At 41.7% G+C, this 16,213-nt stretch overlaps 1 protein-coding gene across 3 annotated transcripts in view; it reads right to left on the bottom strand.

Moving 5' to 3' along the window:
* Window positions 1–1,088: 1,088 nt before the first annotated feature.
* The window catches only part of LOC129837590 (protein AF-17-like), a 31,844-nt gene continuing 16,719 nt past the window's right edge, over window positions 1,089–16,213 (bottom strand). Inside the window, exons 15-20 of one of the 3 annotated variants that reach the window (XM_055903887.1) lie at window positions 14,654–14,872; window positions 14,341–14,417; window positions 12,212–12,576; window positions 11,852–11,909; window positions 4,389–4,577; window positions 1,089–4,152 (exon numbers count right to left, since the gene is read on the bottom strand). In XM_055903887.1, the coding sequence (XP_055759862.1) occupies window positions 4,117–4,152; window positions 4,389–4,577; window positions 11,852–11,909; window positions 12,212–12,576; window positions 14,341–14,417; window positions 14,654–14,872 (944 nt within the window). In that variant the 3' untranslated portion in view covers window positions 1,089–4,116. The other 2 variants (XM_055903877.1, XM_055903895.1) reach the window with 2 other exon arrangements.

Here is a 16,213-nt window from a genome sequence, read left to right as displayed (position 1 = left end):
CCCTTTTAATTCAATAGGATTTCTGTGGGCCTAGTCGTAAATAATTGTAATTTCATTTTTAAAATGTATTAACTTTATTGTGGAATAAACACAACCAGTTATGATGTTTTCATCTGATTGTCAAATAATCACTTCAAAGAGCTCCTTTACTAGGCTACCTGTGCAAGTTCATCCACTTGTAAAATATTTCCAGCCTCCAAACAGTGGTGAATGGAAAGAGACACCTGTTACACAAAACACCAAAAAGTGTAATGAGATTTGGCAATTTCCATTAGGCCGGAACTGTCCGCGAGCGTCTCTGTGTCGGCCTCTCATCTCTACCGTTGCAAAATTTCAGTATTCATATCTAACCACATCACATTTTGGATCGTAGGCTATACCGCCCATTTTCAAGTCCATTCACAAAATTTTGCTCATGTTTTACCGATATGGCCTTTCCCCACTATTTATTTTGCCGGGACCATACCGCCTTACTTTTACCTCTATCTATCTCTATGTCACCAATCCTTCATGTCTTCTTGTACAGTGTTTTGACTGGTTCATGACACTGTTATTGTTACAGATTCCCCTGGTGTTGAGTTTTTTAACTTCATGCAGCTCACTCCACCCATCCCCCGGCGGTTCCAGAGAGACTAGGCCAGGGACATGTGGGTACGCAGATCCTGGAGCAATTGCAGGCCCTCAGGATGAATTCAGATTTTTTTGTGTCTCCTACTTCCACCAAAGTGGCCCATCCCTGGACTAGGGGGATCATAAACTGTCTCCCCAAACTACTAATTTCTCTTGTGCTATTACTCAGAACCACATCCATCTCATACGTATGTCCTCTGGAAATAACAGTTTCTATTGTGTGTAACTCTCTGTGAGGTTGCCTTATTCCTCTGACTGGAAAATGTGTCAGTGCGTCACAGGCCAGCCCAACTGGAGAGCCGCTCTCTTTCAGTTATGACTGTTCATAACACTGTTATAACTGGTTCATGAAGGCATTATGACAGGCTGCTTCAAGTTAGTGATGCACACAATAAGGACTTTGTCAATGTTGCAGTCTGTAAATAAAGCTTTGAAACCAAGAGAACATGCAAATCAACTCAGTAAAATACATTTATTGACAGTAAAAGTTCAGTCGTCTTAATTGTACCTTTTTAATTTTTACACAAAAATATCAAAATACTTTACAGGGGCATTAAGTCTGAATATTGGCAAATTCATTGTTGATTAATTCTCTTAAACAAATACACTGTACATTGACAACAATGCTTGTCTTTTCTCAAATGCAGTGCTCAATTTAAATTTCATAAAACATTTTTTGAGAACAATGCATTTAAAAACTATGCGTAGTCTAACTTGGTATTTAGCTACTGATTTGCGAGACTTAACTGCATTTCATGCATTTTATGTCCCAAGAAGTTAGTTCCATTTTCATCAAACTTCATTGAGAGAGGTGCTTAAATATGCTGTATTACATAACAGATACACATAACGACATACATACATAACAACATGGATCATCTTGGTTACCCAACTTCAAAGCTTAGAAAATGAATGTGTCTATACACAAACACATTTAAGTATACAATTTGTACTCAAACAATAAAAAACAACAAAAGTATATTTTAAAAAACAATTTAAATTTCATTGGGCCAAATCGCCCCAGTGCAACATGGGAAAGATTCCCTTTCAAGATTCCTTCGCAGTACTCTTTCGGTCAAAACCAATCTTTTCGACATGTTCTTTCCTAGATTTTTACCTTAATCGTACAACAACTCATAAGGACGTACTTGTTCAACCGCAGACCTCCTTTGGAAGTCCTGTCAATATGGAGGAATAGGCTCATGTGTTATCAACGTTAACATTCTCCTCTAGTCTCGTTGCTACAGTATTTTACCAACTAACATAGTCGCTTGAAAGTTCCTCACTGACAACTAACTACAAAAAACAGAACAGTTCCAATACTTACCGACATCACATGTACGGGAGGTCAATATCGAGGTTGCAAACAGAAAACCAATACACATTTGGAAATGATCTTTGACCATAGTTAAATTAGGAAATGATAAAATAAGATGAGTAACGAACACCACAAAGGAAAAAATATTATTCCAGTCTAACAGTGAGTTAAAAGACCTGGGAGAACGGCCAATGATAATAGATTAGCTTGATCCCAGCACAGAAGGACCTGTTATTATGTGCCACACAAGAAAGTAGATGCAGCAGGCAGTAAAGAAAGTTACATATTAGAGTTACCGAGTTGCCTATGTGTTCTGAATGGTAACATTTGTGACTTGGCATCATGATCTCAGTAGTAAGACATACTGTAGACATAATGGTGTTACTAGAATGACGTAACAGATGTCATAGGCAGTCGTATCATAACAGATGAAGTCACCTGATGACAATTGATTCAACACTGACCTGACGAAAGCAATAAGAGTTTGAGTCACAATTGTATAAGAACATAGTCACAAATACCATGACTGCTATGTCATTACTATGACAGCTTTTTATAGATCTTACGACCAAGTAAAGTGATACCATCTAACATGGGAAGTTGCTTGTTAGTTCTTCTAAGAAACAGAACAATGAGCAGCATCTTAAGACACAATTACAGATGATTTGAGACTTGCCAATAAACATATTTTCATTGTACAATTGTTGACATGATCCCCGTTACCTATCAATAGTATAAATGGTAAGATTGAAAAGAGTGCTTGCGCCTAAATCTGAAATAACGGTAAATGTAACCAGAACAAAAACTAGATTAAGAAATGGAGAAGAGAAAAGAAGCTGCCTTTTGGCTGTTATGGGTGAGTTGATTTTTCTCAGTAACTCTAGCGTTATTTTAAGGCATTGACAACTATACAGTATTGCTAAAAGAACAACTCATTTTCCGGGCATCAAAAGAACAATATGTACAACCGAAACAAATAAGAAAACACTAACACTTCAGGATAGAGTGCAAAATATTCATACTAATCCATCACTAACTTGTCAGTTCCAAATAGCCTAGAAACAGTAAGTACCAAATGTCCCTTATTAGGTTCTATATCTGCAAAGTACACATGGGTTGAGGAAACAAAAATATGAATTTCTTACATATTTACTTTGACAATATTCAAATGTTTGGTTTCGTTGGATTAATCTCGGCAGCGGCACACATATTGAACATCATACATTCTCTCTAAATTCTCAGGGGTGGACTGAGGCATAGTTAGCATTCTACACTGTCAATGCCAGTCCCCAGATCATTTGGTGCCAGTCTGTAGCTGTGACATTTAATAGGGTAGAATAGGAATAGCATAGTTGTACAATATATGGGAGGGAAGAAAATGAAAGGAAGACAGACCTTGAGGAAGACAGTTGATGTTTAGAGAGGTGTCAGACAGTTTGTCCTCAACAAGGATGTTTGGAGGGATACATACATTGGTTCCACAGGGGTATAATTGCTTAAGTGGAGGGTCAGTGCTTCAGTAAAGTTATGGCCTAAGGACACTTTGGCCCAAAACACTCACACCCAAATTCCAAGTCGACACTTAGCCCTACCCATAGGCACTCCAGTAGATCTAAAAGGATTGGATAGGTTTAAAGTTATAAGGTCATTGATTTACCTTGTCTTCTGATTGGCTAGGTGGAATAGTCATCATATTGTTTACGCCCATCTAATCATTTCAGATCTCAGGAAGTGCCTTGAGAGTATCGGCTAGGGGTTGATTTGGAATTGATCACCAGAGTCCAATTTCTATGCTGGACCCCAATACTCTCCACACTTACAGTCAGGACTCCAAACAGATTAGTGCAATTCAATTACAGACCACTGTATTCATGCTCTCTGAAAGCTGCCTACACACATACAGACCTAGAAGAAAAAAACGTCCTCATATAAAAGGAATTCAATGCATTAAAAAAAACATAACCGTTTAAATGGAATCCATTATACATTCATAAAAGAGGGGGAAAGACAGAGATGATAGAAGACAGAGAGTTCAAGAGTCTTTCAGGTGGAGATTAAAGGTGACATTAGTTTCTGATGGAACAGCTCAATTACTTTCCTTTCCCCTGTTATAGCTGCTGTTATAGCTGCTGTTACAGCTGCAACAGTTCAGACATGAAGATGACATGTCAGCCATTCTTGTCTCCGCCCTTCTCTCCCACCCCCTGAAATCAAACACATTTAAAACTGACCTGTGAGTTTAGATGTTCGGCCCACACATACATTTATCAACATTGATGGAGTATACAGCTACAGTATATCATCAGGTTTAACAGCGTTACGAAGCAAGTCAACCTCCTAGAAAGCAGTTCATTTTTTAAAGCTTCAGTTGATCAAGAATTGACCTATACAATGGTCTATTCAAATAAGGAGTCTCGAACAACTGCATATCGACACTCACCCCGGGCTTGTGAAGTGCATTATCCTGCAGGCCGAAGAGGGGGTGTCCCTGGCCACCCTGCAGTGGCGAGGCCCCCAGGTTGGGGGACTGGGAAGTGGGGGTGGAGGTGAGGGCCCCGGTTAGCGTGAGTCGCTGTAGCTCCCTCTGCCGCTGCTGCTGCAGCATCTGATAGACCACCACCTGCTGCTCCTGAGACACACACAGCCCAAGAGATAAGGTACTTGAAAATGTGTAGTGATATGCACATCAAAAATTATTCCAACGGTGCTGGGCCAAAAAAAGACTGCAGCATATACTATATGCTGTTTTTTTTCTCCATTTATTTTTTGGGAGCAAATTAAACCTGGCCATGGTCACACTCATTGAATAATTAGGGGTTAACAGCCATGCAGATTGTTCACGTTTTTATCATTTGGCACTAGAGGCCATGAGCAACTTGGGCAAAAATTGTCCTATAAACCGTCACAGTCATATGCACCGCCCCATTTGACCTAGAGTCTTGAAACTTTGTATGTAGAGTTCCTTCAGAAAGTATTCACACCCCTTGATTTTTTCAACATTTTGTTGTGTTACAGCCCAAATTTAAAATGGATTAAATTGAGATTGTGTGTCACAGGCTTACACACAATACCCCACAACGTCAAAGTGAAATTATGTTTTTAGAAATGTTTACAAATGAATTAAAAATGAAAAGCAGAAATGTCTTGAGTCAAGTATTTAACCCCTTTGTTATGGCAAGCCTAAATAAGTTCAGTAGTAAAAAGTTGCTCAACAAGTCACATAATACATTGCATGGACTAATAATAGTGTTTAAGATGTTTTTGAATGACTACCTCATCCCCACACATACAATTAATTGTAAGGTCCCTCAGTTGAGCAGTGAATTTCAAACACCACAAACACTAGGGAGATCTTCCAATGCTTGGCAAAGAAGGGCCACCTATTGGTAGATGAGTAATAAAAAAAAAAGCAGATATTGAATATCCCTGTGAGTATGGTGAAGTTATTAATTACACTTTGGATGGTGTATCAATACACCCAGTCACTACAAAGATACAGGCGTCCTTCCTAACTCAGTTGCAGGAGAGTAAGGAAACCGCTCAGGGAAAAGAAGAAAGACTGTAAAGAGTAAACATATTCCAAAACATGCATCCTGTTTGCACTAAGACACTAAAGTAAAACTGCAAACAAATGTACTTCATGTCTTGAATACAAAGTGTTATGTTTTGGCAAATCCAACACAACACATCACTGAGTACCGGTCTGCTTTCCAACAGAAACTGTGAGACAAATTGACCTTTCAACTGGACAATAACCTAAAACACAAGGCCAAATACAGTTGAAGTCGGAAGTTTACGTACACCTTAGCCAAATACATTTAAACTCAGTTTTTCACAATTCTTGACATTTAATCCTAGTAAAATCCTAGCCATTTTGCCACAACTTTGGAAGTATGCTTGGGGTCATTGTCCATTTGGAAGACCCGTTTGCGACCAAGCTTTAACTTCCTGACTGATGTCTGGAGATGTTGCTTCAATATATACACATCATTTTCCTCCCTCATGATGCCATCTATTTTGTGAAGTGCACCAGTCCCTCCTGCAGCAAAGCACCCCCACAACATGATGCTGCCACGCCCGTGCTTCAAGGTTGGGATGGTGTTCTTCGGCTTGCAAGCCTCCCCCTTTTTCCTCCAAACATAATGATGGTCATTATAGCCAAACTGTTCCATTTTTGTTACATCAGGGTTTTGTCCAACATGTCTCCGGACCTACTCACTGCCACAGTCATACTCTGGACCTAGATTTGTCCCATGGAATAAATGTTGTGGATCTTAATGTTTTTCCTCATAGTCCTGGACTATCGGACCACCATTTTATTACGTTTGCAATCGCAACAAATAATCTGCTCAGACCCCAACCAAGGATCATCAAAAGTCGTGCTATACATTCTCAGACAACCCAAAGATTCCTTGATGCCCTTCCAGAGTCCCTCTGCCTACCCAAGGACGTCAGAGGACAAAAATCAGTTAACCACCTAACTGAGGAGCTCAATTTAAATTTGCGCAATACCCTAGATGCAGTCGCACCCCTAAAAACTAAAAACATTTGTCATAGGAAACTAGCTCCCTGGTATACAGAAAATACCCGAGCTCTGAAGCAAGCTTTCAGAAAATTGGAATGGAAATGGCGCCACACCAAACTGGAAGTATTCCGACTAGCTTGGAAAGACAGTACCGTACAGTATCGAAGAGCCCTCTCTGCTGCTCGATCATCCTATTTTTCCAACTTAATTGAGGAAAATAAGAACAATCCAACATTTATTTTTGATACTGTTGCAAAGCTAACTAAAAAGCAGCATTCCCCAAGAGAGGATGGCTTTCACTTCAGCAGTAATAAATTCACGAACTTCTTTGAGGAAAAGATCATGATCATTAGAAAGCGGACTCCTCTTACGGACTCCTCTTTAAATCTGCATATTCCTCCAAAGCTCCGTTGTCCTGAGTCTACACAACTCTGCCAGGACCTAGGATCAAGGGAGACACTCAAGTGTTTTAGTACTATATCTCTTGACACAATGATGAAAATAATAATGGCCTCTAAACTTTCAAGCTGCATACTGGACCCTATTCCAACTAAACTACTGAAAGAGCTGCTTTCTGTGCTTGGCCCTCCTATGTTGAACATAATAAATGGCTCTCTATCCACCTGATGTGTACCAAACTCACTAAAAGTGGCAGTAAAGCCTCTCTTGAAAAGCCAAACCTTGACCCGGAAAATATAAAAAACTATCGGCCTATATCGAATCTCCCATTCCTCTCAATTATTTTTGAAAAAGCTGTTGCACAGCAACTCACTGCCTTCCTGGAGACAAACCATGTATACGAAATGCCTCAGTCTGGTTTTAGACCCCATCATAGCACTGAGACTGCACTTGTGAAGGTGGTAAATTACCTTTTTAATGGCGTCAGACTGAGGCTCTGCATCTGTCCTTGTGCTCCTAGACCTTAGTGCTGCTTTTGATACCATCGATCACCACATTCTTTTGGAGAGATTGGAAACCCAAATTGGTCTACACGGACAAGTTCTGGCCTGGTTGAGATCTTATCTGTCGGAAAGATATCAGGTTGTCTCTGTGGATGGTTTGTCCTCTGACAAATCAACTGTAAATTTGCGTGTTCCTCAAGGTCCGTTTAAGGACACAATTGTTTTCACTAAATATTTTACCTCTTGGGGATGTTCTTCGAAAACATAATGTTAACTATCACTGCTATGCGGATGACACACAGCTGTACATTTCAATGAAACTGTCACGACTTCCGCCGAAGTGCGTTCGGCGATCGACATCACCGGCTTTCTAGCCATCGCCGCTCCATTTTTCATATATCCATTTGTCTTGTCTTGTTTCCATACACACCTGGTTTTCATTTCCCCAATTGTATTTAACCCTCTGTTTCCCATCATGTTTTGTGTGTAATTGTTTCATGTTGCTGTGGTGTCTTTTTACGCGCTTTACTTTTGTTATGTTCTGTGTTTTTGAGCGCATTTTATTTATGTTGTGCTCTCGCTTTGGAACTTTAATAAAGTGCCCCTGTTTACATCACGCTACTCTCCTGCACCTGACTTCGCCTCTTTTACACACGCTGACAGAAATATGGTGAAGCCCCAAAATTGCCCTCGCTGGAAGCTTGTGTTTCAGACATAAGGAAGTGGATGGCTGCAAACTTTGTACTTTTAAACTCGGACAAAACAGAGATGCTTGTTCCAAGAAACAAAGAGATTTTCTGTTGAATCTGACAATTAATCTTTATGGTTGTACAGTCGTCTCAAATAAAACTGAAGGACCTCGGCGTTACTCTGGACCCTGATCTGAACATATCAAGACTGTTTCAAGGACAGCTTTTTTCCATCTACGTAACATTGCAAAAGTCAGAAATGTTCTGTCCAAAAATGATGCAGAAAAATTAATCCATGCTTTTGTTACTTCTAGTTTAGACTACTGCAATGCTTTAATTTCCGGCTACCCGGATAAAGCACTAAATAAACTTCAGTTAGTGCTAAATACGGCTGCTAGAACCCTGACTAGAACAAAAAAATTTGACCATATTACTCCAGTGCTAGCCTCCCTACACTGGCTTCCTGTTAAGGCAAGGGCTGATTTCAAGGTTTTACTGTTAACCTACAAAGCATTACATGGGCTTGCTCCTACCTATCTTTCCGATTTGGTCCTGCCGTACATACCTACACGTATGCTACGGTCACAAGACGCAGGCCTCCTAATTGTCCCTAGCATTTCTAAGCAAACAGCTGGAGGCAGGCCTTTCTCCTATAGAGCTCCATTTTTATGGAATGGTCTGCCTACCCATGTGAGGGACGCAGACTCGGTCTCAACATTTAAGCCTTTATTGAAGACTCATCTCTTCAGTAGGTCATATGATTGAGTGTAGTCTGGCCCAGGAGTGTGAAGGTGAATGGAAAGGCACTGGAGCAACAGACTGCCCTTGCTGTCTCTGCCTGGCCGGTTCCCCTCTCTCCACTGGGATTCTCTGCCTCTAACCCTATTACAGCGGCTGAGTCACTGGCTTACTGGTGCTCTTCCATGCCGTCCCTAGGAGGGGTGCGTCACTTGAGTGGGTTAAGTCACTGGCGCCCTCCTTGGGTTGTGCCGTGGCGGAGAACTTTGTAGGCTATATTCGACCTTGTCTCAGGATGGTAAGTTAGATCCATGCCTCAGGACTACCTGGCATGATGACTCCTTGCTGTCCCCAGTCCACCTGGCCGTGCTGCTGCTCCAGTTTCAACTGTTCTGCCTGCGGCTATGGAACACTGACCTGTCCCAGACCTGTTTTCAACTCTCTAGAGACAGCAGGAGCGGTAGAGATACTCTGAATGATCGGCTATGAAAAGCCAACTGACATTTACTCCTGAGGTGCTGACCTGTTGCACTCTTGACAACTACTGTGATTATTATTATTTGACCATGCTGGTCATCTATGAACATTTGAACATCATGTTCTGTTATAATCTCCACCCGGCACAGCCAGAAGAGGACTAGCCACCCCTCATAGCCCGGTTCCTCTCTAGGTTTCTTCCTAGGTTTTGGAATTTCTAGGGAGTTTTTCCTAGCCACTGTGCTTCTACACCTGCATTGTTTGCTTTTGGGGGTTTTAGGCTGGGTTTCTGTACAGCACTTTGAGATATCAGCTGATCTAAGAAGGGCATTATAAATACATTTGATTTGCTCCTTTGTCTTGTGTTCAATAAACCGCTCTATTTGGATTCTTGCTTAATTTCCTCTGCATTCTTATCGATGTGCCATAGTGACACCTTGAACTCTGAACAAGTCAAAACCTCCCTCTACAGTCCACCTTTACTGTATGGAACAACCAGATGAGGCACAGGAGTCATTCCCAAAACCACACAGCCAGGGGTGAAAGTAAGGCTGTACAGAAAAGATGCAGCGTCCCAACAAACTAAATGGAGGTACGCCTTTCCGGTAAAACATGAGCCTGTAACAATAATTATAACAAAATGTCAAGAAAACTGTAGGCTATTACACCACTTTTTATCATTACCGCATGTCAGTGGCATGTAAAATGAGCGAATGGACTTGCAAACGGGTCGTATAGCCTACGCTCCAAAATGCGATGTGGTTTGACGAAAACCCGGACATTTTGACAAGGCAGCGATGAGTGGCTGACACCGAGACGTGCACGGACAGCAGTGGACGCATACATTCTGGCCTAATGACAATTGCCAAATGTCATTACACTTTTTGGAGTTTTGTGTAACAGATGTCTCTTTCATTCACCACTATTAAGAGGCTGGATATATGTTGCATTTGGATGAACGTGCGTGGGTAGCCTAGTAACGGAGCCTTTTGAAGTGATTATTTGACAATCAGATGAAAACATCTTTACTGGTTGTGTTTATGCCACAAATTCAAATTCAAGAAAGTGTCAAATATTATATAGCACCATTATTGCATGGAACTCCCTTCCATCTCATATTTCTCAGATGAACAGCAAAAATCTTTGAAAATAAACAGATAAAGCAACATCTCATGGCACAACGCCTCTCCCCTATTTGACCTAGATATTTTGTGTATATGTATTGATATGTTGGCTGTGTGTGCCATTTTTCAATTGATGTAGTTCTGTCCTTGAGCTGTTCTTGTCTATTAATGTTCTGTATTATTTCATGTTTTGTGTGGACCCCAGGAAGGGCAGCTGTTGCTTTAGCTAATGGGGATCCTAATAAAATACCAAATAAAAGGTCATACATTTTAAAAGTTAAATTACAATTCTTTACAACTAGGCCCACAGAGATCCTATTGAATTAATAGGGATTCTATATGTTATTAAAAAAAATTGGTGCACTACAGGACGTCCCGTACCGGGATGAAATTAATTCTACTTTCACCCCTGCACAGGAGTACAAAGAATCTGAGGAGGAACAAATGAGAGACTTCAAAGTTCAACCATAATCCAGGTCCAAAACCCATAACCAGACACCAAAGACAACCCATGACCTCATCCATCATAGGTCATGACAATCCCATCCACAAAAAGCAAAAAACTGTTGAAAATCATGGAGTAATCTTGGAGAAGCTGAGGTTTCAGATGGCAACCTCTAGCACAAATTCCAGTCCAAAATGGTACACCAACGCAGCTCCCAGTGTTGGCATTAGCTACACCTGATCAAGCTCAGGCAACACCTGAACCACCAGCAGTGGGCTGCCATTCCAGGCTGCAGCCGCCCCCTACCAATCACCTCTTCCACCTCACCCCCAGACTCATCCTATCTAACCTCACCCTATACAGCTCCATTCTGTAGCGCCCCCTACCAATCACCTCTGCCACCTCACCCCCAGACTCATCCTATCTAACCTCACCCTATACAGCTCCAGCCTGTAGCGCCCCCTAACAAGCCTCTAGCTTCAAATAAAAAAAATCAGATTTCACATGCCCATTTAAAACACTGTAAATCCACTCCACAGCGGCCTATCAACTTGAAACTTGTCATCACTATCACAGACATCCCTAAAATGAACCACACTGACTTTGGTAATGATATCTAAAAAAAAACAAGGAAAATATGAATAACAACTCATTCTTTGCATATGTCACACTAATGCTCAAAATCATCTTCTCCTTGTGAACCACACATCAGATTCACTCCAGATGTTGTATTTAGAATCATGATTGCCCATAAAGGACGATAGTTCCTACATGATTGATTGCTTGCTTTGTGAACCCCGTTCATTGCTGCTCGCCGCTATATTTTAATCTTATTTCGGTCCTGACAATTCATCCATTAATACTGTTTCTGTTTTATCTTAACTTCTTATGATAACCGTCTTGTCATCACGGTTGTGTTGTATTGCGTTGCCAAACATCACGAGCGTGTACTGCAAGTGTTTGCATGTCTGAGTGTGTTTGTAGGGCATGGTAGAGTCATTACTGGAGTGAAGTTCTCCTGGAGAAGGAGCTGCTTCTGCTGCTCAGACAGGAGAGAAGACCTGAAATACAAATATTACTCATCATGGGACACTTCCAGTCCAAACAACACTTACCCAGCCAACCCATTAGTCACAACAAAAATCAATTACAGTAACAGTCTAGACCAGAATCAGTCAGCACAGCCAGTAACAACAAGAAATCAACTGTCTGTCAGTGTCAGACAATATCAAAATGTATCACTCTCACAAAAATAGTGGCCGTGGCTATCACAACAACAACAACAACTGATCAACAGCAATCAACCAACACTATCACCAATCATTATACTTTTCTGGTGATGAGACAGGGAGGAGGTACTCACGGACTCATGCTCTTGGGGAGCTGCAGGCCCTGTGCCAGTGCCTGGGGGCCCAAAGGAGGAGGCTGGGGCCGCAGGGCCGGCAGGGTGGGCTGGGGGCCGTTCTGGACAGGTGACTGGATCACCCCGTTCAGGCTGCCCAGCACGCCGTTCATGTTCAGCTGGGGACTTCCTGCTTGGGAGGCCATGAGCCCGCCCACCATGGAACTGCTGGCCTGACTGAGGCCCCCCAGGCTGTCAGTCAAAACCCGCCCACCCAGCCCGTTCAGCAAGGGCTGGCCGAAGGAGGCGGGGCTCTGCTGAGGGGGCGGAGTGCTCTGGAAGGAGAGGGAGGAGCTACTGCGGGAGGGACTACCAGAGTGGAGCTCCTAGAGTCGTAAGAGAAAAACACAGGGTAAAACTAATAGGACAGTTATGGTTTATTTACAGGTGCATTCTGTAAGTTTCATTTCCCCATATTTCATATATTAACATTGCCTCGATGTAATAACATGCATGTCGCGCCCACCTGAAGATCTGTCTTTTTCAGTCATCTATTTCCTGTGTTTGAGGGATGAAAATCCACTTGTCACTTAAATCTCGCTGGATGAATTGCTTTCATTTTATTCCTGCGACTCTTTCATACTCTCGCTTAACGTCACGACCGTGGAAACGTTTGTAATGACCTGTCAAACACACTCTGGTAATGGCTAAAATGGGCTCAATGGAATAAATTGTCTTTACACTGATTCTATAAAAAAACGCTAAACCTTCGTTGGGGATATAACGCACCTTCTTGACACTTACATCACAAGAAAGATAACTTGATTTTAATGGGTGTTCATTTTTTTGTGGAATTTGAAAAAGTAATCCTTTTATACAGTTGAAATGTTTACAAATTAGATGCGTTAGGTTCTAATTCTCAGAGTAAAACACTCAACGGACATTATGAAAGCTTAACCAAGTTGAATTCTTCCCAGAGGATCAATACAGCTGCATTAGACAAAAACATTTTCACACAAGCACTGATATTTAACCGTTCCTCATAGGCTGAGTCTCCTCCTACCCATCTGTACAAACATCGTTCTTTACTGCTAGGCAGGACACTAGTGATACGGGCGATAAACGTTTATTTCTCCCCTAAGGTGACCTGACCTCAACCCCCCTCCATCACCAATCCATGGCTCTCTGCCCTTATCAATGCCTGCCACATGTAATCACTTCCCTGCACTCAACACATTCCAAGCTTAGTTGCACACACTATATACCTTCCTCCTATAACCATTAACTTCATGTGTAGATCCTCTAAACCTCAGCACTCCATCAGTGACATGAATACGTTTATTTTCATATTCTCAGAACCCAACAAAAGCAACTTTCGAAAATGAACACTTGGATTATAGTGATATTATATTTGATCTCGCAAAAAAATGCAAAGTATGTTTATATACTGTAGGTGTAATCTAGAGCCAAGCATGTTGATTTTAATCTGAGGGTATCCTGCTATTGACACACTTGTTGAATTATGCAAGAGAACGTGAGAACAATAGTAATTAATGAGGCAGTCTAGTCTGCGCAGGTGAGTGCAGATAGGGTAGACAGAGGTAGTGTTTGGGGGCTGCAGCCCTGTTCCAACCCTTTATGTTAATTTACTCATATATGTAAATACACCTGGTGTATTTATGCAAACATTGCACATAGAATTTTCTTTATTTTAACACAAAATACCCCCCAAAATACCTAATACAATAAGAACATTTATATATGACTGCATTCTAATAACAAAAATGCAATTTCACAATAAATTGAATATCTGAATTCCCACCTAAATCCCTAAACTCATTATTTGTCCGTGCCAGTAAGATGTTTTATGTGCTATAATTCTGTCAATATCTGAAGTATCTTCATCCATTGTCCTTCAGTTGCATTTATTAGAATGGTTTAAAAAAAACGTTTTAACAATTTAGATGACCGTTGCTACTCAATGTACAAACAAGTAGAGGCAGCACCTTTGACTGGAAATGAAACTCAGATGTCACCTTTAATGCTACAGTTTGGGATAAAGGGTAAGAGTGGTGTATAACTAACTACACAGTGGGTTCAGGTGTTGGCCGGTACTAAGTAAGGCATGGTGGGCACAAAGGGGTTCTCACCTCGGATGAGGTGATGAAGGAGGTGTCATTCAGGAAGCAGCTTTTAGACAGGGGACTCTTATTGGTGGTGAGGGGGTCTATAGGGACAAGAGAGGTACATACACAGGGATATAGATACAGGGACAGGGAACCAACTCCAAAAACACGACTGTCCAGATTATAATGTCAAAATACAAGGTTTGTGTTTGGGGGTGGTGGCACTCTTTTCAGACTAGCAAACTAACTCTAACAACGAAGGAGGTAAGGAGGATGGAAAGCTTCTGAGAGGAGGTGAGTGAGGGGTGGAGGATGAGGAGGGCTTTCTGAATCTGACCGTATGCGGAGGAGAGGAAGCTGATGTGGGCGTGGGTGGTGGTGGGCACTAGGCCATGGGCGGAGTGGTGGGAGTGATGGACCTGCGGGGGGAAGGGACAGGCCAGCTCCACGTTGAGCAGCTGGAGCCGCTCCTTCTTGGCCGTCAGGCTGAGAATCTGGTCCTGGAGACGCTGGTTCTCCTGCTGCAGCGAGTGGAGGGACTGGAGCATCTCTACAACTGGAGGAGAGAGACGGAAAGGGGGAGGGAGGCGGGAGAGGGGGAAAGAAACAGGGAAAAGGGGTAGTAAAGAAAGTGAGAAAATAAGAGAGTGAGAGTATAGCACTGTATTAGAGTCCCTTCCGTTTTGTTACAGCTTCCATACTGAGTGTTGTGTCACACAGTACTGTTTGTGCAAAGACAGGTCCTAAGGGATACACTAATGATCATTGCTGAACAGCACAGCCCATTTTAAAGGATCTGAAAGCAAGTGTATCAGACTGACTCGGGTTGATAAGAATCCACTTCCTCTTTAAAGAGACCAAAAATACATTTGACATTGGGTGTGTATGACAGACTGTGTCATAAAGGCAGACACATCACCCAAAAAAGACAAACAGAAAATTCTCAGAGAATGAAGATATATTATAGACTGCCACAAAGCACCCCAGTGTACAGTGCCTTGCAAAAGTATTCATTCCCTTGGCGTTTTTCCTATTTTGTTGCATTACAACCTGTAATTTAACTGGATTTTTATTTGGATTTCATGTAATGGACATTCACAATATAGTCCAAATTGGTGAAGTGAAATTTAAAAAATAACTTGTTTCAAAAAAATCTAAAAAAGAACAAACAGAAAAGTGGTGTGTGCATATGTATTCACCCCCTTTGCTATGAAGCCCCAAAATAAGATCTGGTGCAACCAATTACCTTCAGAAGTCACATAATTAGTTAAATAAAGTCAAAATGTGTGAAATCTAAGTATCACATGATTTGTCACATGATTCCAGTATATATACACCTGTTCTGAAAGGCCCCAGAGTCTGCAACACCACTAAGCAAGGGGCAACACATAGCAAGCGGCACCATGAAGACCAAGGAGCTCTCCAAACAGGTCAGGGACAAAGTTGTGGAGAAGTACAGATCGGGGTTGGGTTATAAAAAAATATCCAAAACTTTGAACATCCCACGGAGCACTATTAAATCCATTATTAAAAAATGGAAAGAATATGGCACCACAACAAACCTGCCAAGAGAGGGCCGCCCACCAAAACTCACGGTCCAGCCAAGGAGGGCATTAATCAGAGAAGCAACAAAAATACCAAAGATAACCCTGAAGGAGCTGCAAAGCGCCACAGCGGAGATTGGAGTATCTGTCCATACGACCACTTTAAGCCGTACACTCCGCAGAGCTGGGCTTCATGGAAGAGTGTCCAGAAAAAAAACATTGCTTAAAGAAAAGAATGCTAGCTGTTCGTCAAAAGGCATGTGGGAGACTCCCCAAACATATGGAAGAAGGTACTCAGTTCAGATGAGACTAAAATTGAGCTTTTTGGCCATCGAGGAAAAAAGCTAGGGGGT

Source organism: Salvelinus fontinalis, chromosome 3, assembly GCF_029448725.1.
Source record: "Salvelinus fontinalis isolate EN_2023a chromosome 3, ASM2944872v1, whole genome shotgun sequence".
NCBI lineage: Eukaryota > Metazoa > Chordata > Actinopteri > Salmoniformes > Salmonidae > Salvelinus > Salvelinus fontinalis.
This window is presented reverse-complemented; position numbering and strand designations above follow the sequence as displayed.